Here is a 26,732-nt window from a genome sequence, read left to right as displayed (position 1 = left end):
TTTGAATAACATCACTTAAAAAAAACTTGGGAATATACTAAATAATCAAATAGATATATCTAATAGCATGTTAGATTGTTGGAAGCAGAAATAAATATACAAAATCATAATTTTTAATTTAGGAAAAAAATGCCATTTTTAATGCCCCTGCCTAACACCCTAGGTCACAAGAGTTTAAGCAATAATTAGTCACACCTTCCTCTATCTATGTAACTGCTAGCATAAAGCAGAAAATATGTTCGCTAGAACTAGTTCCTCAACTTCTCTACTGGGATGATCTAAGAGTGTTAGATAAGAGACACAGACAGAGCCACTGTGTCACCTTTGTAAAGAAGTTCTATCCAAAACTCAGGAGAGTCTCTGATATACCAAACTAGTATGCTAGAGTAGCTCTTCCCATTGTTCCTTACCATGCCATGTTCATTTGCTCCCAACCCTAAGGAGCTGTCTTGCAAATATAAAACCCCAGAGTTTACAAACATGTCTTACCAGGGTCTTCAAGCTTCTGGTTTTTATCACCTAAGTTACAAAAAGAAACTTTCCATTTTAACAACAGAATAAAATCATTGGAAGTTACCAGAGTTACAGCAAAACTATTTTCAGAAAATATGACCATAAAGAACCATTTGGTACATCCAGTAAATTAATGCTACTAAAAACTTAAGTGTTAACCAGCGTCTAATTGCACCTTGGCTACCTGGGCTAGAACCTTCCTCTGGCACCTCAAGAAAAAACTGTAACATATAACAAGTCTCCTGGGGGATCTCAATGAGCTAGAAAAATGTTTGTCTTGAAGAGTTAGCTGAAGTCCCTGAGAAGTGACCAGTAAAATTTTGGCTGCAATGGCCCAATAAGTGTTGCCAAGCAAGTCCTCAGGGGCATGAAATGCTTCACATCAGGACAGAAAATTATCTTCCAAACATCAAGTAAATTACATTCTTAGGGAAAGGCCAGATACCTTTCTCTCTTCAATAAAGAAAATCTTATTGTAGCTACGTGGGCCAAACCATAAGGAACTTAAATGCACAGAAGTGGTTTGGGCCATATCACCATAACTAGAAACTCAGGGGAGAAAAGCATCTGATGACCCAGATATTTTATTCAAATGATACCAAACATTAGCATATTTGAGAGGTGCCAATGACTAACTATTCTACTTTTATCTGAATGGTGTCACACAGGTTAATCTCAATGACTGAATACGGAGCCCTCAAACCTCTCCGAGTGACTAACTTCTTCAGGTCCCACCAACCCAATTTCCCTCTCATTTAGAGGGAAATTTCCCCAGACAGATTCTTTCCTTCCCCCACCCATAACTGCCAACTTACTCCTTCATATCTTCAAACTACTCTTTTTCTTCAGCTAAGAACTAAATTTATTAAGAAAGAGCTACTAAATATCCATGTAAGGGTTTTTTAAAATATATATATTTTTATTCATTTCAGAGAGAGGAAGGGAGAGGGAGATAGAAACATCAATGATGAGAGTCATTGATCGGCTGCCTCCTGCATGCCCCCACTGGGAATGGAGCCCGCAACCCGGGCATGTGTCCTGACCAGGAATCGAACCAACATCTCCTGGATTATAGGTTGATGCTCAACCACTGAGCCACACTGGCTGGGCAAAGGATTATTTTTAAACATGAGAGCATACTTACCAGGGATGGAGACATAGATGGGTTGAAAATGATCTGAAATACAAACATGTTTTCATTATATAGTACTATGCTCAGACATGAATGTCAGGTTCAGTCTATTTTTAAATATTTATTAATGATAAAAATTTGAGTTGGTTTACATTTAAGATACATACAAAATATGGTGAGATGACAAATGTAAAAATTTCAGTCTCAAAAACAAATGGATATGGGTTTATTTTAATTACATGAAGAAGAATTCATAGAAAAACTAGCCAGGAAGACAGCTAGAAATGGACCCTTATTCTCAAACTTTTTAACAAGGAAATCTTTAAAATATCCACCCAAAGCATGCATCAGCCCAAGGTTTTTTCTGGCAACACTGGTTCAAATCTGTTAGGCCTATCTAATAATGCTATTCTTTAATACTTGTAAAGTCCCTGCTTACCTACACAAAGCTTTCCCGTGATCCTCTAAGAAAAAGGATCTTTTGCTACACCCTCCCATTTCCCTGAGGAAGTCGAGACGGACCGTATCGCCAGTCTGCCCCTCCAGGCTCTCACTTTGACCCACGCATCACTCTATCCCTTCATGAGTCTCCCAAATGTTAGTTCCTAAGACAGCAAAACATAGGGTTATAAGTCTAGCTCTGTGTAGAGGAGTCAAGTAGGGGCATTCGGGAGTCCTTACGCTCTTGTAAGGATACGTTATGGCGAGAGGGGAATGGTACTGCATGCCCCAGATAAATGCAGTGTTTGAGAGGCTCCTGGGCCCTACAACTGAAAAGGTAGTAGCAGTAACACAATTCTGCCTTGAGAAATGATGGCTGACAGTATGACATTATGGTCAGATGGCTCTAACCCCTACCTGTGAGAAATAACACTGATAAAATACCCATTACAGAGATAATACTTTAAAGTATAGCTTACCCATGTTCTCAACACAATTTGTAGTTTTTAGTCCTGAAACATAAAGATAAAGCTTTATTAGTTAGACACAATTTACCCTGTAAAGATTTCAAACTGGTCTGTGGCTGTTAGTAATTAATCTGTAAGCCCCTAGTCTACCAGACCCATAACTTAGTGGGATGCAAATTGCAGAACAATTACATTTTTGTATTCATATTATAGCCATCAAACAGCAGTGTGATCTTTGATAAAACATCTAATTCAGCTTCCTTATGCGTATCTTTTAGTGGGAGATTGCTTCGAAGGACCTCCAAAGGCCCGTTCAAAGCTAACACTAAATGATTCTATTCTATGATTAGTCTTCAAAAGTTAGGAGAAATTTTACTTATTCAATTAATCCTCTCTTCAGATACTAAACATCCTCAACAGCAAACTTATCGCTCTACTATGACAGTTCCTATCCATTGGAGAAAAATAATCTCAATCAGAGCTTCAAGATCCTTGAATATATGAAGACCCTTCACATGCATATGGAGAAAACAGTTGATCTGCCCACAACACTGATCTGTATGTAAGGAGATCCACAGTTTTTGGAGAACAGGAACATGGCATCTAACAGTACCTTCTTGCTAGTGACGCCCTGGAAAAAAATCATCAGTACAGCAGTAATTCCCGAGACTTGACATAAAGGGGAATCTGCGAGCCTGCCCAACAGCAGTTAGGGCAAGGTCAGTGAGAGTGTGTTTAGATTTGGTGCCAGCATGAGCCATGGAGGGTTGGTTTCCCAGAATGCCACAAAAAGATCTAGATGTCCTAGGGTCTCTTCTCCATGCCTGGCTAACTCACTGATCTAATCAAGTTCAGTTATCTTTGGATAAACCAACCTCTCCATCTAAGATGGGGGAGTTCCTGAGAGGCCTGGCTTCACTATGAGATGCGCTCTTCTATAATCTGTTCTAAAATCCTGCTTCATTTGTGGAGTTTGAACCATGAATCTAGGTGACTCGCTGGTCCAGGAATTAGTACAAATCTGTTAGAATCCGATGGTGCCCTGAGCCTAACCTCAGGTGCTTGGCTAGATGAGAAATTTAAAAAACAGTTCTAGAGACGATTACAAAATGTTGCCTCAGCAGAAGATGAATGGGTACAAGCCTTACCCAGAGGGCTCAGTTGAGGGTAAGGTGAAGGTGAGGGGAGTTGTGGATGAGAAAGCTACAGATATAATAGATTCGGCCTGGGGACTAGGCACTGAGGGATTTTAAAAGCCTTTATATCTCTGTCTGTAGATATAATTAGAACAAATTAGAACATGTTCCTCAAAGTGTAGTCTTCCAATCATATTACTTCAGAATCAGCTGGGTGCTTATTAAAATGGAAAACTCCAGGACTCTAGCCAGGACTATTAATCTAGACTTCTGGGGGGGGGGGGGGGTGCCTTGTATTCTGCATTTTAAACAAGCACTCCAAATGATTTTTATGCACAAATTTTTTGAGAGCCTCCTCAGTAGCAAAGAATGGGTATCTTTTTTTTTGGATCTTATGTATTTTGTTGGTATTTCTGGTAACTATTTTTTTTTTAAGTTTAAGGAGTACAGCATGATGGTTTGATTTACATATATTGTGAAATGATACCACAATAGGTTCAGGTAACACCCCAGGATGGGTATCTTTTAATATTTAACACAGTTCCGTTTATTCAAGACTTTATTTCTCCTCCCTATTTGACTCTGGGTTTAATCTTTCATTAGTGTTTTCAGCAGCAGGAAAGTAATCAAACTATGTTGGGTTTCCTAAAGTTGTAAAAGGGTTAAAAATGGATAAGACTGATCCAGAAATAAACAAGAGAAGACACAAATATTATATATAAGGAATGATAAAAGGAATATAACCACAGATTCAACAGGTGTGAAAAGAAACAAGTTACTATGAATAAACTTGAAATGTAAGACAAATGAACAAATTCCTAAAAAAATCCAACATCAAAAATAACTCAAGAATAAACAGAAAAATTGAATGGTATTTTAACTATTCAGTAGTTTAAATTTTTCCACAAAGAAAACATCAGGATAACTTGATTATTACAGAGTACTAAAAAGAAGGGAACAATACAGATAGACGCCCCAGAGATCTTCAAAGGATTTCCCTCGGAAGTATTCAGCAAAGTACTGGTCACTCCACATGTATGAGGAAACTACCTAAAGCCAGGGGGAGAAGCCACAGGATCAAGAATAGTGCCTGTTCCCACAAAATACACTGCAAAACCTTGAGAGCTGTCATTTTAGCAAGAACTCTACAGTAAGAAGCCTGGAAAGCAGTTCAGACAATAGTAAATCAAGCCCTCCCAGGAGGTTCCCATTTCCTTCAGATCCTGAGAAATTACACATCTGTGACTTAACTCATAACTGACTGGAATCTCTAGCAACAAGACTACAGCAGTGCTGCCCTGGCTGGGTGCCTCAGTTGATTAGAACATTGTCCCCATACACCAAGGTTGCAGGTTCGATTCCCGGTCAGGGCACATACAAGAATCAACCAATGAATGCATAAATAAATGGAGCAACAAATTTTTCTCCCCACCTCTTTCTCTCGAAAATCAATTTAAAAAAAAAAGACTACAGCAATATTTTTTGGCCACTGGGTTTTGGACACTTCTTTCCTTTTCAGAGCTGCTACTGCTAGCCTATTATTGGGTCTAATTAAGACAGAATGTCTCACTAAATAGAAGTCATAACCCTCCAAAACCAATATCTTTATGGGCAATGGGTTCTCTCTGAACTAAATACCCATGAAGTAGAAAAAACTCCCAAAAGATACACTGCCACATATAAATTTTACCTCCAATTAAGGGCCAAACCTGGCTCCTGAGGCCTTTCACAAATAGATGGCTGCCCATCTATTACACCTGCAGTTTCCAAACAGTAGCAGAGGTGTCCCTGAATGCTATAGCAAATTCAAAGGGGTACCAAGAGATACTTTAAAATTTCAAGACAAAAACATCCATAGTTGATATCTGTCAGATACCACATGAACTACTAGCTTGAGGTAGGATGCAGTCTCAAAGTTATATCATGTTACATTCTGTTTGATGATACCATACATTTGCAAAGCTATTTTAAGCAATTATTGTGATAAAAAGCAAATATGTGTGAAAATTAACATGGATCAGGAAATAAGGTAGTGTCTAATCTAATTACAAGGTTTAAGAAGCTGTGCACTGTCCAATGGACACATACATCCCATTAGCTAGTTGTCATGGTTAGGAATGAAAGAATAGTACTTTAAAAGAAAATTCGGGTGGAAGTGGGCAAAGAAGGAGAAAATGGGAACATCTGTAATAGTTTCAACAATAAAAATAAAGTTAAAAAGGTTTCTGTGTATTACTGTTTCAAACAGCTACTGATATGTTAGAAAATAAATGCTTATTGAGTCGTTTAACTTTACCTAATAAATGGAACTTTAGAGTATTTCTTTTAGCCTAGGGACAGTGAAATAAATTATAACACTAAGGAAAGGACCATGAACTGAGAAAGTCTGAAAACATCTGCATTAGACAAAACAAAAGCCTGACCTATTACTTTACACTAATTACTGGCTCAATGGGGGTCTTCTCTACAAGACTTCACACCTGAAAAGATATGAAAAGGTAGCACAATTCTCTAATAAAACAGCCTGCCCCAGGTTGGGCAAATCCAATAGAAGGCTGTATCCATCCATTATAATGATAAGAACTTGTTCACTGCCTTGGATGCTCTATGTGAAGAGCTGAACTTCCAATGATGTGCTCCTGGCAAGGAGCACATCTACGTTTATGGTACAGCATGTGCCAACACTACTGCCCTAGCTTTATGATCAGGCCATTGAGACACCCAGAATTGGATTACTAAAGATAAACCCAATGTAGTCCTTCTCTATGGAAATAAATGCAGCAAATACAACTCATGAACTCAATCTATTATGTTACACACATACATGCTCATAGGAAGTGACTGCATCTAAAGAAAAGCCTCTGGAGACCAACAAAGCAAATCAAGCATGTGCAGCCATTATCTCTACTATAGCTTCTGACTCTATAATCTACCCCACTAAGGAAATCATTATAAAGGACTAGGAGTTCAAATGAAAAATTCTACCAGCCTCCTCAGTGAAGATCTCTACAGGACTGACAGGGCTGGCTCTCTTCAGCTATTTACAAGTTGTCCACAATCTGTGAACCTCTGCCTTGACTGAGTTCTCAAGCACCAACGAATTAGGGGTTGGAGAATGAGAGGAATTGAAGAATATTCCTCTCCTTTTTGCATGGGTGTGCTGTTCTGACTTCTGTGGGTAGATAGATATTCCTATAATACCAGCTTTTCCTTCAGTAAATGAATATATATTTCATATGACCTCAGTAAACAGACTGATCATATTGATCAGATCAAAAAGACCGGTATATGAAACTGGTTGCTGACTTTGCTTCCAGTGGTTCTGTAGCTACTCTCCTCTGCCCACAGAAGTCACTATGGAACTCAACATTATGGAAAAAGGACAGCCAATTTGGGTCATCCTCAAGGGGATTATGGTTAAGTGGCTTCTAACATGGCTCCCAAAGATCCTGCCTCCTGGTATTCAGACCCTTGGGCAATTCTCTCCTCTTGAGTGTGGACTGAACCTAGTGACTTGTTTCTAGCAAACAGAATACAGCAAAAGTGATGAGATGTCACTTCCATGACTAGGTTGCAAAAGACTGACTTGCTGGCACTGCTTCTTGTTCTCTTTCTTGCTTACCCTGCTACGTCATGTTTAATGATAAAGAATATAGATTAATTACATGGCTGACATTCCACCTTTATCAATTTTTCTAGGACAACACTATCGAAGATTAACCTGTGGTGATTCTCCCATGAAAAAGGACAACGAGTTTCATTACCATTTATGCACAGCTCACTCCCATAATATTGAATTAATACCAAGTTTAGTATCTTTGACCTCCGGGAATTGTATTATCTAGTGGGATATTGGTATTCTCTCTACTTCCTAACCAATTGATTTATTTTTATTTTTTAGCTAACTAGTTTTTGTAAGACCAACAACACATTTTTTTCTTGGAAATCATAGGCAAGTTCAAAACAGTAACGCAGGGCTGTGTTAGCACTAAATTTACTACAGTATACATTTTTAATTGCTTTTAGAAATATTGTTTTTCATCCAAAATTATAGTTAGTCACAATGGAATAAGGTTCTGGTTATATCCTCCTGGCCTGCTTCTAAAAGCTCTGGTTAGCCCAGGCGGCGTGGCTCAGCAGCTGAGCATCAACCTAGGATTCAGGAGATCACAGTTCAGTTCCTGGTCAGGGCACATGCTCCAGTTGCAGGCTCGATCCCCAGTAGGGGGCGTGCACGAGGCAGCCAATTAATGACTCTCATCATTGATGTTTCTCTCTCTCTCCCCCCTCCCTTCCTCTCTCTGAAATCAATAAAGACATATTATAAATAAATAAATAAATAAATAAATAAATAAATAAATAAATAAATAAATAAAAGCAAGCTCTGGTTATTGTCCTTCAAGTGTTTCAAACAGCCTAGCTTTAATGATCATTTTTCACCCTCAGTTCCCATTAGTTATCTCTAGATGGCAGCAGAGGACACTGGTTAAACTTCAGTTTGGCATTAAATCAACACAATCAAGTGCAGTGGCCTGTCAGGGCTCTCCAAACACTGCATGTGGTCTCCACAAAGGTCTTCCCTTTGTGGCTGGTTTGAACACTAACCTGCCACGTAGCCTCTGCATGACCTTGTGGGCAGGCCCACAGAGGTGTCCCCATTCCCTTTTCCCCTTCCTCACATGGGGCTCATAATGCATTTGCCCATGCAGGTCTGAGCTCTGGTTCATTCTGAATCAACCCAATGGCTTCTTCACCCCTTTTGTTCATCATAATCTCACTCCCAAACATGGGTTCTGTGGGCTTCATCGTCCACTTGTCAATCAACCAGATACCAGTGATTGATCTGGCCTGTAGCTACTGCAGCCAGGGTTTCTGTAAAACCAATGCTTCCACGAATGGCATGTGGCTAAATGCATCAGGAGCACCAAAAGTGGCATTGTTTTGTCAGCCCAGATGCAACTGGGTTTCTGGCCGTGTTGTGCTGGTGAAGTTGAACAAGTTCTGCAGTGGAGGGTGAGGGTCCTGATTTGTGGTGTTTGCTGATTTCTATGGTACAACTCTCAACCATAGCCAATTTCAAGATACTGTGATGTATGAGGAACTGGGAGGACATATGTACCCACAATCAGTTCCCATAACGTGGTATGAACTGGCTCTAACTGGCTTGGTTTTTGGTCAGGTCTAATGCACGGTTGGTAAGGAGAATGAGCATCTTTCCTCTCTATATAAACTTATTCACTCCAGTCATCATCTGCCCCTCAAAGTGAGCAGTTAGTTTCACTTGCAACTCAGGGCCAGGACTAGAGTGAAGCAAATGAGGTGCCGAGTGCAAACTTTAAGGAGGCACCTAGTCTTAGGATCATGCACATGCAGATGCTGCAAGTGTATGACTGAGACTGAGAATCTCCTTAAATTTTGTGTCCCGGGCACCTCATTGGCTACATAGCTTCTGCCATTAAATGTAAGTGAATCAGCCCCCCACCCAGGCATGATGTCTCATCAGCACTTCCCCACCTATTCTTTTTTTATCTCATAGTGCCTTGGCCACATGGAGTCAAATCTAAATGTCCATCCCACTTCTGAGGCCCTACTGCAATACTCTGCTTGACCAGCAGCCACGGTTTGAGGTTCAGCTAGATAATCCCACTCATAAGACCCCAAAAGGCCATCGCCTCACCAGCTTTGCAGAAGAGTGCAAGGCAGGGAACATGGCATACTGCTTAGCAACAGGATAGCATGAGATATGTCCCTTCAATGCATGTCCTTACAGCAGTCCAGGCTATTAGCCCCCAGAATGATGCTCGGTTACGAGGAAACAAGATTGGGTGCAGGAACCATCCTAACAGTAGCCTTGTGCCACATATCTATTTGTCACAGAAGACAATATCTCTTATACCAGCCCATGAATGTACTTCCAGTACTCAGCAAGAACAACACCTGGGTATGTCACATACATTCAGGAATGCCCAATATTATGGCTTCCCTCCAAGTATTTACAGTTCATTCACAATCCTCCCAGATCAGATGCATATTACCAACCAAGAATTATGTTTACCATTAAGCAGCTTACCATTAGTCATTCTACCTTTAGATTTCAAAGAAAAAGTGCTAGAAGAAGATCAACCAAAGGCCATTTTTATAGGAGGAAGTAGAAAGAGTTTTGTTAACCCTATACTCACATACACCAAGGTGCAACATTATAAAATTTCATAATGTTGGGGATAAAGAAAATTATCTTAAAACCTTCCAGACAAAAAGCAGGTCTCATTCAAAGTTTTAGTAATATAATGGCTTCACACTTTTCAACAGCAGTACCAGAAACTAGAAGACAGTGGAAGAACATCTCTAAAACTCCTAGGAAAACAATTTCGAAACAGAAATACTAATCTACACAAACTATTATTCAAGCCTAAAGGTAGATTTTTCAGATACACAGTCTTACAAAATTTGCCTCAATGTCTCTTTTCTCAGAAAACTTCCAGAGAACCCTTATCCCACCAAACAAAGAAGGAATTCAAGGAAGAGGAAGAGATCCAAGATATAGGGGATTCCTCATGGGGAGAAGCAAAAGAAAGTCTCAGAATCGTAGTGAGGAGAGATTTCAGGATATTCAACAGGCCTAGAGATCACAGCACACAGCAGGATGATCAGAGAATATAGATGGAGTATATCCGGGGGTCGGGGGATAATCTGAATGTATTAAGAGGAGATTTCTATTTCTAAGGATTTGGGGAAAAATTATTGATGAGATATAAAAAACTAAGGGAAAAAAATCATACAACTAATAACCCTAGGGTAAAAGAGGTACTTCAAAAGTACCAGTCTTTACTACACTGGGACAATGGAAAGAAGATAATGCATGAATATTGAGGAGGAGGGTGGTGATTATCAGAAACTTTTAGTTTACTGACCTAATACCTATTTCTGATTCCCTTATCCCTTGCCTCCCTGCACTATAGAGGCTGGAACCACTAATTATCCCCTTTCCAAGCTTTTCTTGTAGTAATGAATGACCAAGTGGCTGTTCCAGTGAATGTTATGTAATCAGAAATCTACTAAGTTTCTTGGAAAATGTTTACCTTCCTGATTAAATAGGCAGATTTGGCTGCCATCCCTCTTTCCCTTGTTTTGTCTTGAACACGGATTGATATCTACAGTTGCAACAGTTACACAGCAAACATACTAATCAACAAGCCAACATGCTAAGACTAGTGGAACAGAAACAGCCTGAGCTACTGATGACATAGTTGAGCCACTGTACCAACTCTGGACAGCCTACCTCTAGACTTATTAAACAAGAGCTATTAGGTAGGTTTCTGTTACAGATGAATGCAATAAAGAATTCCTAACTAATGCATGAAATTTGAGAGCTAAATATTCATTTTCTATACTGTGAAATCAACAGATAAAAACCAAGAAATAACATGCTGAAGCATTTTATTTACTTAGAAACATGATACCAGGTACCTGAAAAAAAAGCTAAAAATAAAAATAAAAATGGAGGCCACCGAGGAGTGGTGAATGAGAATAAGAATGGGTGGGAAGGGGGCTGCTAGTTTTCGCTGTAAGCCATATGGTAGTATTTTAGTTACTTCTTTGTTGTGGGGGGCTGTTATATGCATTGTTTAGTAGTGTCCTTGGCCTCTACCCAGTAGATGCTAGTAGCAACTAGGGATAGTTGTGACAACTAAAAATGTTTCCAGCCTTTACCAAATGACTGAGGGGCAAAGTGCTCCTGGTTGAGAATGATGTCCTTATAGTACCATTTTATTTTTTTAACTAAATTTTAGAGAGAAAAAAACTGATAGTATGAAAGAAGCTAGACTAGAGTCCACACTGATGTCATTTCTTCTTTCAAACTCAATTTCCTTCCTGACGTCTCCCTGCTCCTAAGAATCCCACTCCTTCCCTCCCAGACAAGCACAGAACAGAGACACTTACCTCCTAGAAATGCACACTCGTAATGGCTGCAGGTCTTGTTTGTGCTTTGAAGGATAAGGTTATTGCCAGCCCCATCCTGTGACACATGAAAAACCTCATTCAGAGGTATTAAAACAATTCTTTCATCTGCTTTATCAAAAAATTTCCCAGTGGTAACTCCGAAGCACGTGTGAATGGTTAGGAGAATGTGTTGGTCACTTGCAGTTTGAGGTTTAGCTGAATATGCCAGGGCAAAATGGCCAAACCTGGCCTGGTTTAGCCCTCCAAAGGTAAATGAAGTATCCTGGCTTGTGCTATACACCACATTTTTGTAACTATCTTCACAAGGTCTTCTCAGCAACTGAAGGGCTTTGGTCAGGTAAAAATGAAAAGCTTTGAACTGGAAGCCATAGATGTAATCTTTTCGAGACTGGCCAGCCATCTTCACAGCTTCATTGAACAAATTATAAAAGTGAGTTTGCTCTTGAGCTTCAGAAATATATGCCATCAGGGCTATTCCATGGTTATCCTTAAAATTCACAGGGAGAAAGAGCCGAGTCTTCCGAGCTTCCCATTTGGCTTTTGCATTTTCCCACACATCCTCCAAAAGCTGATGGCTTGCTTTTTCTTCCTCGAGCAGTTGGGGAACATATTTGATTTCCATCCTGTCAGTACATTTCTGGTATTCATCATCAAATGCATTATCTGCCATGTCTAACATATTAGCCTTCACCTTCAAAAAAAAAAGGAAATTAACACTCTTGAAAGAAGATATTTGTTGTATCATTTTCTCTCACATTACTGCCTCCACACAATCATAACCTGCCAAGAATCTCTCCTTTGCTTATAACCAAATCTGGGTACATTTTTTATGTAAAAAGTGTATTCCCTTGCTATTATTAACTTTTCTCAGCTATAACCTATTTGTATGAAAGAGTAAATGTTAGTGGGTGAGATATGGGTGTGATTATGCCTGTAACTCATTCATTTCAACCTTGTGGTGCAGAGGAAAACCCAGTGAGTATAAAATTGAAGAAATGGGTGGTAGTCCTGACTTTGAAAATATTTAGCTAGATTTCCTCAACCCCTCAAAACTGTTGAGTGAATGTGGAATTATCACGCCATGAAACACTACACATGATAAATACATAATGGCAAATATCACCCCTTTTCTTTTGAAGACACTCCCTTCCTTGTCCATGTAGTTCAGGTAGGATTGATTCTGTACCTTCAGTCCCAGTGATAAGCATTGAATCAGGCTTAAAAACCACAGCACTCTTTCTTTCTCTACAATCATAAGCTCTAAGGATAACATTGGCATGGGGAAGTCAATAGTAATCCTTTTAGCTCCATGGAGTATCCTGTATGCAAATAAAGCCAACAGAGAAAGGCTGGCAGAGCTGAGGTGGAGAGAGATGAGGCCCTGATAACATTACTTAAGACCCTGGGTCTGGCTGTACCCGAAGACTGTACGTATTTTACCTTAGTCATAAGAAGCAACAACTGCCCTATTTGCTTGAGCATGTTTGCATTGCTTCTGCCATATACAACTGAAAAAGGCCTAACCCACCTTTAAATGATACCTATAACATAAAAAGCACGGTGATGTAATGTAGTTAATACTAGCATGGAGTCAGACAGATGTGGGTTCAAATTCCATTTCTGTTACTAATTAGGTACTAGTTAAGTATGGGAAAGTAACTGACATTTCTGAGCTTCAATTTCTTCATCTAAAAATGAAGATAAAGTAAGGAAATATGTGTTAATTGTAGGACTGTTGTGAGGATTCAGTGATATAATGAATATATGCAAAGCCTTAGCTTCATGCCTGGCACATGTCAAGACTTCAACAGACTGTGGTTATTTTTAATTATTTCATGATATAAATATATGTATTATACTTTTAGTTCCTCAAGGGCAGGATCTGCATTATATTTCTATTTCTAAGTCCAAGCATCTACATATTCAAATGAATTAAATAAGAACCCTGTACTCTGGTCTACCAATCAAAAAACAGGATGAGCAAATCTGCCTAGGGACACCATTTAAGGGTTTCTACAAATGAAAGGATAATGCCCTCCATATCACTTTCTCTTTCCACTATTCTATACTACTTGTATGGCACACTGGTTGCATAAACTACATTCTCAGTTGGAGACCTTAGCTGGAGACTTTATAGACACAGATTGAGTAACTTGTCTGGAATTGAAATTTGAGCTTGGACAACGTCTAGTTCCAGAGTCTATCTCCTTAATCAAAATGTTGTTTCCAATGATGAAGACCATTGAAATTTATGCAACATTTCTAAAAGGGTTTAATTTTGTTCTCATAACAACCCTTATGAAAGGCGGGGCAGACAATTCATAACAACATTTTACAAACAAAGCAATTATGCCGGCATCAGAAACTGTCTGTTTTGACTACCAGCCACAGAATATTCTTCTGGTAAAGACCCCTGCACTCCTGGGTTTGTAGGTCAGTTTCTTGAAGTGGGAATTTGAGCTTCTGCAGACTGAATCACTGCTGTCTCCTAGCCAAGAAATTCACTTTCCTCTGCAGCACAGAATGTACCAGAGGGTATACTGGGCACCAATGCCTGATTTATCTCTAAGACTTCAACATATTACAAGACATCAAACCCTGAAACCACCACCTCGCACATTCATCATATCATATCATATCATATCATATCATATCATATCATATCATATCATATCATATCATATATCATATCATATCATATCATATCGAGTTGATCCAAAATGTTCCTGTTTGTTCTATGCCTCTAACCAGTCTCCACCAGTCTAATTTTAGACATCAAGTCTTTCTGGCCCAAGGCCACAGTTGATTGTGTGTTCTGTACAGTGAGTGCCTGGAACAGTGAAAAAGTTCACAAATGCCACCACCATTTAGGGACCACTGGATGGACAATAAGGCACAGGTTAAAAGGCTAGGTGAACACACTGATTATATATTTTCTTCCTGGATTTATCCACTGAAACAAAGGCCAATACTGATGAAATTAAATTACCAAAAATGTATTACAAAAATGTGGAAATGATCTAAATGTTCAAGAAATTATGGAAATTCATAGGACAAATACTTTAAAATTATGTTGCAAAAGAATATTAAAAATGCAAATCAAAACTACAGTGAGATACTACTTCATATCCATTAGGGTGGCTATATTAATAAGAAAAAAAGGAAATTAAGTGTTGGCAAGGGTGTAGAGAAATTGAACCCTCATATACTGCTGGTGGGACTGTAAGATGGTGCAGCCACTGTGGAAAACAGGTTGGCAGTTCCTCAAAATGTTACACAGAGCTACCATATGACCCAGCAATTCTACTCCTAGGTACATACCCAAGAGAATTGAAAACATGTTCACGCAAAAATCTGTACAGCACATGAAAGTTCATAGCAGCACTACTTATTTATAAAAGCCAAAAAGTGGGAACTCAAATGTCCATAAATTGATGTACAGATAAACAAAATGTGGCATAACCATACAATGGAATAGTATTCGGCTATAAAAGGAATGAAGTACTAAATATAAGCTACAAGATAGATGAACCTTAAAAGCATTATGCTAAATGAAAGAAGCCACACAAAAGGATGGACATTGTTGCTTCCATTCAGATGAAATGTCCAGAATGTGCAGAACAGATAAATCCACAGAGACAGAATGCAGACAGGTGAAATGGCCAGGAGATGGCACTGACTGCTAATAGCTACAGGGTTTCTTTTTAGGTTGATGGGAATGGTCTATACTGAGACAGTGGTGAAATTATGCATGACATGGTGAATCTAAAAAAAACCACTGAATTGTGCACTTTAAAATGATGAATTATATCTCAATTAAAAATCACACTACAGTACAGGCAACAGAATACATGATTCTATAGACAAGAGATCAGAATATTACATTACAAAATGGATAAAACTTGCCCTAGCCAGTTTGGCTCAGTGGTTAGAGCATTGGCAACTGGACTGAAGGGTCTGGGTTCGATTCCAGCCAAGGGTGTGTACTTCAGTTGCAGGCTTGATCCCTGGCCCTGGTTTGGGGCACATGCAGGAGGGAACCAACTGATGTGTCTCTTTCACATTGATGTTTCTCTCTCTCTCTCCTTCTCCCTTCCACTCTCTCTGAAAAGCAATGGAGAAAACATCCTCTGGTGAGGAGTAAAAAAAAAAAAAAGGGTAAATTTTAAGAATTCAAGATATTTTAAAGGAGGTACCATTACTACAGTGGACAAGTACTCAGTAGTAATGTGACAGCTAACAACATGGGGGAAAATTAAGTGAGATACCTGGCTCATATTTTACATAAAAATATGTTACAGAATGTTGAGAGATTCAACTGCAAAAAATAAAAGTTCTATCAGAAAAATAGTGCATGTGAGAAAATGGTCATTACACAGTAGTTTAATAGAAAACATGTAACCAAACACTACAATGTCATCTTATTTGGAAAAAAAATACATATTTCCAGAATATTTAATGACCCAGAGAGACATTTGTAGCACAGTTCTAACTTAAAAAGGTAAAAATATGTACTGTATGAACCCATTTTGTAAATTAAGTACACAAACACAGAAAAAAAAACAAGACTATACACCAACAGATTAAGAATCTTTCCCTCTGAATAGAGAGATTGTGGATGATTTCTACTCTCCTCTTTCTGCTTAATTTTAATTTTTTCGACTTTCTATAATTAACATGTATCAAATGAATAAAATGAAAAGATGAAAGCTACTTGAAAAAATGGATCTATCTATTCTATCTGCTCTCATTTGCATTATGAACCCATACAGATGACTTAGGTAATGTTATATTAAGAGTTCCTAGTCCAATAACCATGTTCTTCCCATTCCCAACATTACCTGGAAGATATCCATTAGAATCATAGCTGACAGCAGCATGGTGACCACTTCAAAATGTCCTGTCTTCATTTTTCTCTTCTAAATTAAAATGCAGAAATTCCAATTTAGCAGATTTTAAAAAAGAGGCTTAGGGAAGTAGAGCACTATACACTATATATACTATTTTCATTCTGGGTGACAGTGGGTATCATGATGGTCAGAAAGTCACTACCAATAAATTCCAATGGCTGGAAGGGCCTGGATTTTGCCTACTGGTCTAACACCCTCATTCTACAGATGAGGAATCAAAAACTTAGAGAACTTCAGCAATTTGCTCAAGATTAAATCTATCCATTTCCATTCTCCTCCAGATATGTTGTCTCTCCCACCATAGTCACTGGTGCTCATATTTTCTTGCTATCACTAAATCTCCCCTCAGCATACTCAGGAAATTAACACCAACTAAAACAAAACAAAAACATTTCAAAATTGGTCCCCCAGCTCTCAGTTTCTCAGAATTCTCCAGAAGTTAGAGCCCATTTATATCATCCACTCTTCTATCCTCTTTGCAAGGCAAGTCATGCCCATTTGACTAGAATGAAGGACATGACGAAGCCAGTAGTGGTACAAAGCAAGGTTTTCCAAGGGGACATCCTTCCCACAAATATTCACATTCAAGAGAAGCTCAGGGATAAAAACAAGTGTCTTTATATCTTTCTGCAGGCAAGAATAAGAGAAGAAGGAACAGCGTAGGCAGCAATTCTAATAAGATTATACAACTCTGCTGGCTGAATGCCCAATATTCATGACAATGTTTACGAGACTGAAAGGGGTAAGTAGAAGGGTAAGAGGCCATAAGGGCTGAAGCTGTCCCAGAGTCATTAAATGACTCATTAAAGGTGCTCTAGAGTTCTTCCCACATACTTACAACAGAGTTAATGTTACTGAAGTTGAACTAAAATCTCTATTTCATCGTACCAATCACCATACTCTGGCACCTGAATATGGGACTGAAAGCACAGAGGAAAGCAGATAGTCTTCCCTTTGGCCTTAGATTCCCACCTTTATTTAGGAGCCGTTTGTTTCACTAAAGATATTAAAATATAGTACCAAATATGCCACTTTTGTGTTAAACTTCCCTTTCCAAAACAGATTTGGTCTATAAGACTTGGCAGATAACTCTCACAGAGCACTATGTGCCAAGAAAGCTCGGAAACCAGGTTTTTCTGTGCGTTTTTAAAAATTCTTCACTTCTGTAGTCTGAGTGTAAATAAGTAAAAATGTTTACCTGCCTTTTCTGCCTGTGGAGGAGATTTAAATGATGCTAGGTCTCAAATGTTTCCCCACTCTCTCAGTTGTGAGCGTGTCTTCAGAATGGGAGGTTGTTGACAGTGAGAGCTGAGAAGGGAATGCTTTTCTTTTTATAAACACCCCCAGCAGTAGCTTGGCAGTGGCACATTACCCCATTTGTGTTCTGCTATTTATATCTGGCCCCCACACTATCCCTTGGAATCACTGCTGTTAACACATGAAATCACCAAGAGGCTTGTAAAGCCACAGCGATTCCTTCTAACCACACAGCATGCTCAGTTCTGAGCCCTCAGTTCTGGGCTTCTCAGAGAGTGATCACTTCCCACTCCTGACCTCTTGACTCTGAGATGTCAAACTAAAGCAAGACTTACCCTAGCTAGATGTTTCACATAACTAAGGGGACTTGCTGTGTTAAACACTGGCAATGACGATAGCTATCATCATTTACTCAACCAGCTTACTGTATTTCAGGTACTGTGCCAGATGCTGGGATACACAAGCAAGTAAAGCAAAGTACTGAGAAGCGTTCATAATCTAATAAAAGATATGAGTATCTATACTTAACCAGAATACATGTTAAGAATATTAAGTATAGACAGTCTAGTGACAACACTAAGAAGGGAAGGATTTGGTAATACCTGCAACTATAACTCTCATCTGAGTGAAGTACACATAGTAAATATATTGACTACATGCTGAAGAACACTTAGAATTCACTGACTGGATGAAAAATTGTCGAGTGTCCTAGGAAATTCATGCATGTATACATCAAAATACATTAATAGAATGTATTAGATAGTAGCACTATTCATAATAGCCCCAAACTGTAAACCATCCAAACGCCTACCAATAGTAGAATGGACGAATTGTGGTTTATTATACAATGGATTTTGTATAACATTAAAACTGAGTAACTTCTAACCACATATAACAAATGTAGATAAATCTCACAAGGAAAATTATGACTAAAAGACACACATGCATATAATGCATGATTTAACTTACAGAGAGTACAAAATCAGGCAAAACACATCTATGACATTAGATGTCACAACAGTGGTTATTCTGAGTGGGAGGTAGTAACTGGAAGAGAAGAGGCACAAGGGGAGCACCTGGGATGCTACTTAGGTTCCGTTTTGGATTCTGGCTGTTGATTACACTGATACTCAATTTGTGAAAATTCACCAATCTATGTGTATTTTCCTGTTTGTGTGTGTGCATGCATACATATATATGAAACATTTTAAATCATGAAGTGTATCCACTTTTACATAACCTATCTCATCTCTACTCTTCAGACTCTTTAACACCTCTAACCTCTTCTCACCTCACACGGACACAGACAATAGTGCGGTGAAGTCCTCGTGTAGGGGGTGAAGGGTGGAGGGGGTCAACGGGGGGGAAAAAAGGATATCTGTAACACTTTCAACAATAAAGATAAATTTTTTAAAAAGATTAAATACACTAAATATAATCCTAGAAATAGTATCATTTTTTAAAAATGGAGTTTGGTTAGGAAGGAAAAAGTGTTTGCACATGTTTTTAGGCCTATGCTCATGCTCACCTGTTTTTAAGTCCCAGGCATGTGGGCCTACAGGAAATGTGGTAGTGGGGTTTTCCTGTCTTTGGCCCTCTCAGACCTACCAGATTCATGTACACATCACACAAAACACTGAGTCCACCAAGAACACAAGAAACACTGCTTGAAGTTCAAAGTGAGTTTTGCCTTGTTTACTTCCAATATACCTTTGCTCCATTCATGTTTTCTTCCAGTTTTTAACTCTTGATATCACTCATTCAACAAATATTTGAGTCCTTACAATGTTCCCAGCATTGTTTTAGGTACTGGGGGTATAACAGTGAACAAGATAAACACCTTGCCTTTGTCAAATTTATATTCTCGTGGGAGGAGGCAGTCAAATAACAATTAAAATAATTATATAAGTATGTTAAAATATACTAAGTACTCATTTTTTTTAAAAAAAGTAGTACAAGGGAGATTAGGAGTGCAAAGAGAGTTTGCAATTTAAATTGGTTAGGGAGAACTCACCAAAAAGGTGACAAAGACTTGAGCAAAGACTTGAAGGAAATGGGGGGGATCAGCCATGAAGATTGTGGTGGAACAGTGGTCAGGCAGAGGGAATTCAAGCAGGCCAATATGGCTGGAACAAACAGGTAAGGGAAGAGTAATAGGAGTTAAGGTCAGGGAGGTAAGGGGGGAGTGTTGGGAAGATGTCTTTGCAGGCCACTGTAAGAATGTTGGATTTTACTCTAAGAGAAAGGCAGCAAATCACAAGGTTTGAGCAGAGGTATGACAGGATCTGACTTATTTTTTAAGAGAATCACGTTGGCTCTTATGCTGAGAATAATCTGTAGAGTGAAAGCAGGAAGACCAGTTTACAGGTTATTATAATAACGCTAGCAGAGATTATGGTGGCTCAAACAGGGATGGTAGCAGTAAAGGTGAGGGTGTGTGTGTGTTGTCATCTTTATTTTGTTTGTTAAAAATCTTCCTTTTGAAGATTAAGTTAAGCATAATACTTTCAGATATGATAAGAAAAAGTATTTGTGGGTTCTAAAAAGCTATTATATTTTTTAAATGTGATAATTTATTAAAAAGTAAATGGAAGTGATCTATAGTGATACCAATTTCTTACATAATAAAAATGTTTGGACTTAACTTAAGAATATAATTTTAAGATTGAAACAGTAGGACATGGGCTGCAAGAGAAACAATGGGGTAAAGGATAATTCCAAGATTTTTAGCTTGAGTAACTGGAAGGATAAAGATGTCAATGACTGAAATAAAGAAGACTCTGTGTAACAAATATCCTGGAAGTCAAATGAAGAAAACATTTTCAAGAGAAAGGAAAGATCAAAAGTGTTAAATGCTTCTGATAGGTCAAAAAAGATCGGGACTGAGAACTGATCAGTGGATTTAACAATGTAGAAGACACTGAATTTTAATGGAACAGTGGGGATGAAAGCCTAGTTGAAATGGCCTAAGAGAGAATGGAAAGAAAAGAAACTGGAGAAAGCCAAAATACTCAACTCTTCCAAAAAGATTTTCTGTAAAGGAGAGAGAAAAAACGAGGCAGTGGCTTACTGGCAGGGCTGGAGAAAAGATAAAAAAGAGGATCCAACAGAAACTTTTTTAAAGATGGAAAATAAGTATGTTTGAATAATAATTCAGTAAAGAGGGTGAAAACTGGTAATATAGGAGAGGGAGGGGAGAATGGATAATATAGGAAGAGAAGGGAGCAATACCGGATCAATATCCTTGAGTAGGCAAAAGGGAGTGGGACCTACCATACAAGCAGATGAGGGCCTTAGATATGAACAAGAGGAAAGGCACAATCGGATATTGACAGATGCTGGAAAGCAGTGATTGTGATGGTGAGGATTCTTTTCTAATTGTTTCAATTTTCTCAAAAAAATTCATAACAAAAGATGATAGTTGAACCGGTAGAGATTTGATGAGATTGGAGAAGATATAAAATAGTCATCTAGAAAAGTAGAAGAGTGACTGAAGTATGATTGCTGGGCCACACTAAGGGCACACCTGAGTTCAAAATGAAACCACTGTGTTTTTCTCCAGCTACATTCAGTTCCATGAGATGTGGCACAGGCAAAATTCAACTGAACCAACACTGTAGCTTTTCCAGGCAAGGAAAAGACTGATTTTAATGATTGGTGTGGGCAAAAGATTTGAATTGACATTTACCAAGGAAAATGTATGAATGACAAGCAAGCAGGAAAAGATGTTCAACATCATTAGGCATCAGTGAATGTAAATTAAAACCTCAATATATCCACTAGAACGCCTACAATGAAAAAGACTGACAACATCAGCCTGGCTGGTGTGGTTCAGTGGTTGAGCATCTCCCATGAACCAAAAGGTCACTGGTTCAATTCATGGTGAGGACACATGCCTGGGTTGCAGGCTTGATTCCCAGTAGGGGGGCATGCAGAAGGCAGCCAATGGTTGTCTCTCTATCACTGATGTTTCTATCTCCCTTCTTCTCTCTCTAAAAATCCATGAAAACGTATTAAAAAAAACTGACATCATCAAATGCTGATGAGAATGTGAATGAAGCAATTAAAACTCTCACACATTGCTAATGAAAATGCAAAACAGTACAACTACTTTTGAAAACAATTTGACAGTTTTTATCAAATTAAACATACATTTACAATAAGTCCCAATAATCCTACTCCTAGATATTTACCCAAAAGAAATTAAAGTATATGTTCACACAGACTTGTACTCAAATATTCAAACAGCTTGATTCATAATAGTCAAAAGACAGAAAGAACCCAAATTTCCATCAACTGGTCAACAGAAAAACAAATAAAAACCTACTTAGCAATAAAAAGAAACAAACTTCCTTCTTTAGCTCAGTTCTAAAACTGACTGTACTGGTTGTTGCATAATTCAACAAATATACTAAACAGCACTGACTTGTACACTTTAAATGGGTGAATTGTATGATATCTGAATTACATCTCAATAACGCTGTTTTTAAAAAGGAATAAACTATCAAAACATACAATATCATGAACGGAAAAGCATTATGCTAAAAAGTCAGTCACAACAGGCTACATACTCTATAATAATATTTAAATTATATTCTAGAAAATGCAAAACTGTAGTGACAGAAAGCCGATCAGTGATTGCCAGGGCCTTGGGTTGCGGGAGGAGACTGACCACAAAGAGCATGAAGGAACTACTTGGAGGTGATGAAATGCTTTGTATCATGATTGTATGGTGGCTACATGATGATACATGTTTGTCAAAAGTTACAGAATTGTGCCCTGGCTGGTGTCTCAGTGGTAAGAGCATCGGCTTCCACACAGGAGAGTCGCGGGTTCGACTCCCCATCAAGGGCCTGTACCTGGGTGGCAGGTCCAATCACCGCCCCGCTGGGGGTGTGCAGCAGGCCACTCTGTTACATCCATGTCCCTCCCCCTGCGCGTGCCCTTCGACTCTCTAAGAGTCAGTGGGAAACAGCCTCATTCCTTGGATGAGGCTAAAACATGTTACAGAATTGCACACTGAAAATTCATTTTTATTTCCATAACAACATACCTAAAAGTAATTAATTTTATTTACATAAAAATCATACCTAAATACATCTGATTTTTTTAAAATAAAAACCAACAGCCTTGTCCACATCTTCCTTGGAATGCCTTTGGGTACCCCTGAGTTATTTAATCTCGATTTAAACCGACTGTGTAAAGCATATGAAATGCTGCAGTGGCCCATGGAAGAGGCTGAAAGAAACCTGAAAGGTCCAAAGGAGCCGCCAGTTGTGATAAGGTAATGCAAAGTACATGTATCATGCACGGCAGAGGCTGGAGGCTAAGGTAAGCCACTACAGCAGTGAATACAAGTCACCATCATCCAAAGACCAAGCAGGGTCAGACAGCTCACTGAAGGCCAGCGGCCACTAGAGGCCAGCACCAGAACATGATACCTCTCTTCCAATGCAAAACAGGCTGCTCTTAACAAGGACAGAAGGGGGAAAATGGAGTAAAGAATTCTGCATTTAAATATTTACTTAGCACTGGCCAGTGTGGCTCAGTTGGTTGAGTGTCATCCATGCACTGAAAGGTTGCCAGTTTGATTTCTGATCAGGGCACATACCCCGGTTGTGGGTTTGACCATGGAAAGCAATGGATCAATGTTTCTCTCTCTCCCTCTCTTTCCCCACTTCCTTTCTCTCTAAAATCAATAAAAACACATTTTTTAAAAACTTTACTTAAAGAAGTCTGTTTCAACTCATGACTAAATTATAATTGGCAAGATTAATGTTTCTACCATTAGTGGATGTGAGGGTTTGTGAGCTAAGTTGATTTCCAATATAGAGACATACAGCTTCCTTTTTGCACATGATCCTTCATCTACATTGTGGTACTCTGCTAGTGGGGAAAACTGTAGTCTGTTTTCTGCTAGCTCTAGCTGTTCGTCTGGTCTCCAGCAATGGTGACATTTAATTACTGGCTCAGTAACTTAGTATTTTCTACAGATTTTGGCTGCTCAATTGGTAAATTACCCCCATCACAGCCTCCTGGCATTGGGTATCCTAAAGAACAATTTCTGCGTCCTCTCATTTTCCTAGGTGGTCCTCCCACCTACTTGGGCCTTGCTGAACATCTTATAGATCACAGCTGGTTTGTTCTCCTGTTACCTTCATTAGGCCCAATGCAAAACCTAGGAATTCCATCACAACCACCTTGATTTTACAGGAAACCTGAGAGGAACCTGTATCTAATCCCAGCTCATTCTGCTATTTTGTTATTTCCAACTTGCTGCGTGGGTGGTCCCGTATTAGACATGTTGCTTTTCCAAGAGACCTTGAAAACGGCCCAAGGAGAGGCAAGGAAACAATTTCCACCGCTCAAGGATTTCCTGAAACTTACCGGATTGTTTCTAAATTGCTGTATCAACCTTTTCCAGGGTTTCAGTCCAGAGGAGCCAGGACAAAGGAGTCTAATCTTTTCCCCTTCTCCTTTTTTTCTTTTCTAAAATCAGTTCTTCTACTCCCAGTTCCTGTTTGGGGTACTTCCTACATGCTATTTCCTTCTCCTCTATCCTATGAACCAACTTGTTCTGGCATCTCACTTTTCCTGCTCTTGGACTTAATCTTAAAAGTGATCAGCATACAGACAAGAACAGACTATAGACGGAATGAAAAGCATATCTATTTAGTATTTTCAAAATAATTCAGATTATCCCTATAACATTCAATATATAATGATTGTAATGTACTATATTATATTTGTGAACATGTTTCTTTTGGTAGATTTTTAAGCCTCTAGGCTTTAATTCTCAACTTCTTTTTCTATTGCAGTGAGAGACACACATTCTTATTAAAGAAAATGGGTCTCTATGGCAATGATTTCAAAGTGTGTATGTGTATTTGTGGAGTGGGTTATATTATCTATGGATACTATAAATTTCAAAATTACAAGTGCGGCTTACTTTTGGACAACACTGAGCTAGACAGAAAAGGGAGCCTTTCTGCTATGTCTGAGGAAAACCAGGATGGCTGAAAGGTAAATGTGTCTAAGGGTGAGTGAATGAGTGAAGAGTATAGTAGACGATGAGGTCAGGAAGGTAAAAGTCCATGCCATATAGGTCTTCAAATACCTTTCAAGTCTTTCAGTGATAACAATGACAATTACTGAAATTACAAGACTGCAGGTGGAATTAACACCTGAAACCTCTACCTCTTTTGTCAGAAATTTCTAGAAAACCATTTGGCTATATATTTGTGTCCTTACCATGCTGCTGTACTATAACATGCCACAAAGTATAATGCAGGTAAGAAAGGGATTATAGTTAAGCCTCATTAAAGTTTTTTTTTTTTTTTAATCCTCACCGAGGACATTTTTTCCATTGCTTTTCAGAGAGAGTGGGGGGGAGAAAGAGAGATAGAAACATTGATGTGAGAGAGACATCGATTGGCTGCCTCCTGCTCATGCACTGCCTAGGGTCAGGGATCAAGCCTGCAACCGAGGTACATGCCCTTAGCTGGAATTGACCCTGGGACACTTCTGTCCACAGGCCAATGCTTTAACCACTGAGCCAAACCGGCTAGGGCAAGCCTCATTAAAGCCTTGGTAGTAACAGGACTGGACAACCTCTAGAGACCAGGCTAATCCAATTCCCATTATGCCAGACCCACAGACAAGAGTAGTGTTAAGCCAGATCCAGTCCACCATTCTTTCACTCATTTATTCTCCACACCCCTCTAGTTCATTACTTCCTTCCATACAAAGTTGCTTCTCCTCAAATAATAAAAAATAAGCTCTATGTATTTCCTTTTTTATACCATGGATAATTTAATTATCTTCATTATTATCTATGCAATGGTCATATGTTTTTATTGATTTTGTTTTTTAATAGCAATTGAAGCAATAGCTGTATTTTCATCTGTATCTTTTCTCCCTATAACATAAAATTAATTAATGTAGATTTAGAAAGAAAAAGAGGCTTTTAAATGAGATGGAAAATCAGCTATTTTCTTTTATTTATCAGCTGTAAGATGTCCAAAATTGCATGGGATCTTGTGGATTAAGGACACTAAACAAGGGTAAACAGGATCTGATGTACTGATTGGAAAGGCCCTATGGAAGTTACACCTTGCTGAGTAAGAGGAGAATAAAAGGAAGAATAATTTTTACATGTAGCCCTATATTTTTAAGTGTATAGAAGAACATATGAAAAACGTGAGAATTTTATGTAACACAAAGAATAGAGGAAAACTCTGCCCCTGGGCATGGCTAATGCTGTAATCCAGAATTTAGTTATTCTTTTCCCAAAGCTGGAAACCCCCATGAAGTACCTATTGTTGGAACATCATTCAAACATAAAAGGAAACTGGAGATAACAATGTTTTTTAATCTCATTTTACTCCCTCAGGAGCAGGAAACCATGACTTTTAAAAAAAGGGAAGCAAAACTAAAAGGGGTAGTCCCTCTTGTGGATGAGAAGAGTTGATGGTTACATAAATGGGTCGGATATCTTTCCTTTTTTTTTTAATGCTTTGGTTTGCTATCTTCTTTTAATTGAGGTAAATTTGTCATATAACATTGTATTAGTTTCAGGTGTACAACATAGTAATTTGATATTTGTATACTCTACAAAGTGATCACCACCACCACAAGTCTAACCTCTGTCACCGTACAATAGACTCCCTTCCCCTTTGGTAACCACCAGTCTATTCTGAATGAGTTTGGTTTTGTCTTCTTTGTCCATTTGTTTTGTTTTTTTTGGTTCCACTTGTAAGTGAAATCATACAGTATTCATTTTTCTCTGACTTATTTCATTGATGACAATAATCACTGCTAACATTTACTGAACACTAAATATGTGCCAGGCACAGTGCTAAACATTTCACATATAGTCATCTGATCCTCAAAGCAACCTTATATACAACTATTA

General features: G+C 38.6%; 1 protein-coding gene across 12 annotated transcripts in view; it reads right to left on the bottom strand.

Moving 5' to 3' along the window:
- The window catches only part of ART3 (ADP-ribosyltransferase 3 (inactive)), a 108,174-nt gene that overhangs the window by 9,579 nt on the left and 71,863 nt on the right, over nucleotides 1–26,732 (bottom strand). For 4 of the 12 annotated variants that reach the window (XM_081158332.1, XM_081158341.1, XM_081158339.1 and 1 more), the window contains 5 exons: nucleotides 16,493–16,570; nucleotides 11,631–12,342; nucleotides 2,566–2,598; nucleotides 1,658–1,690; nucleotides 490–519 (listed from right to left, as the gene is read on the bottom strand). In XM_081158332.1, coding sequence (XP_081014458.1) covers nucleotides 490–519; nucleotides 1,658–1,690; nucleotides 2,566–2,598; nucleotides 11,631–12,342; nucleotides 16,493–16,570 — 886 coding nt within the window. Of the gene's footprint in view, nucleotides 1–489; nucleotides 520–1,657; nucleotides 1,691–2,565; nucleotides 2,599–11,630; nucleotides 12,343–16,492; nucleotides 16,571–17,759; nucleotides 17,901–26,732 lie in introns of those variants that run through there. The other 8 variants (XM_081158336.1, XM_081158335.1, XM_081158334.1 and 5 more) reach the window with 5 other exon arrangements.

Source organism: Miniopterus schreibersii (assembly GCF_964146895.1).
Source record: "Miniopterus schreibersii genome assembly, chromosome: 1".
Taxonomy (NCBI): Eukaryota; Metazoa; Chordata; class Mammalia; order Chiroptera; family Miniopteridae; genus Miniopterus; species Miniopterus schreibersii.
This window is presented reverse-complemented; position numbering and strand designations above follow the sequence as displayed.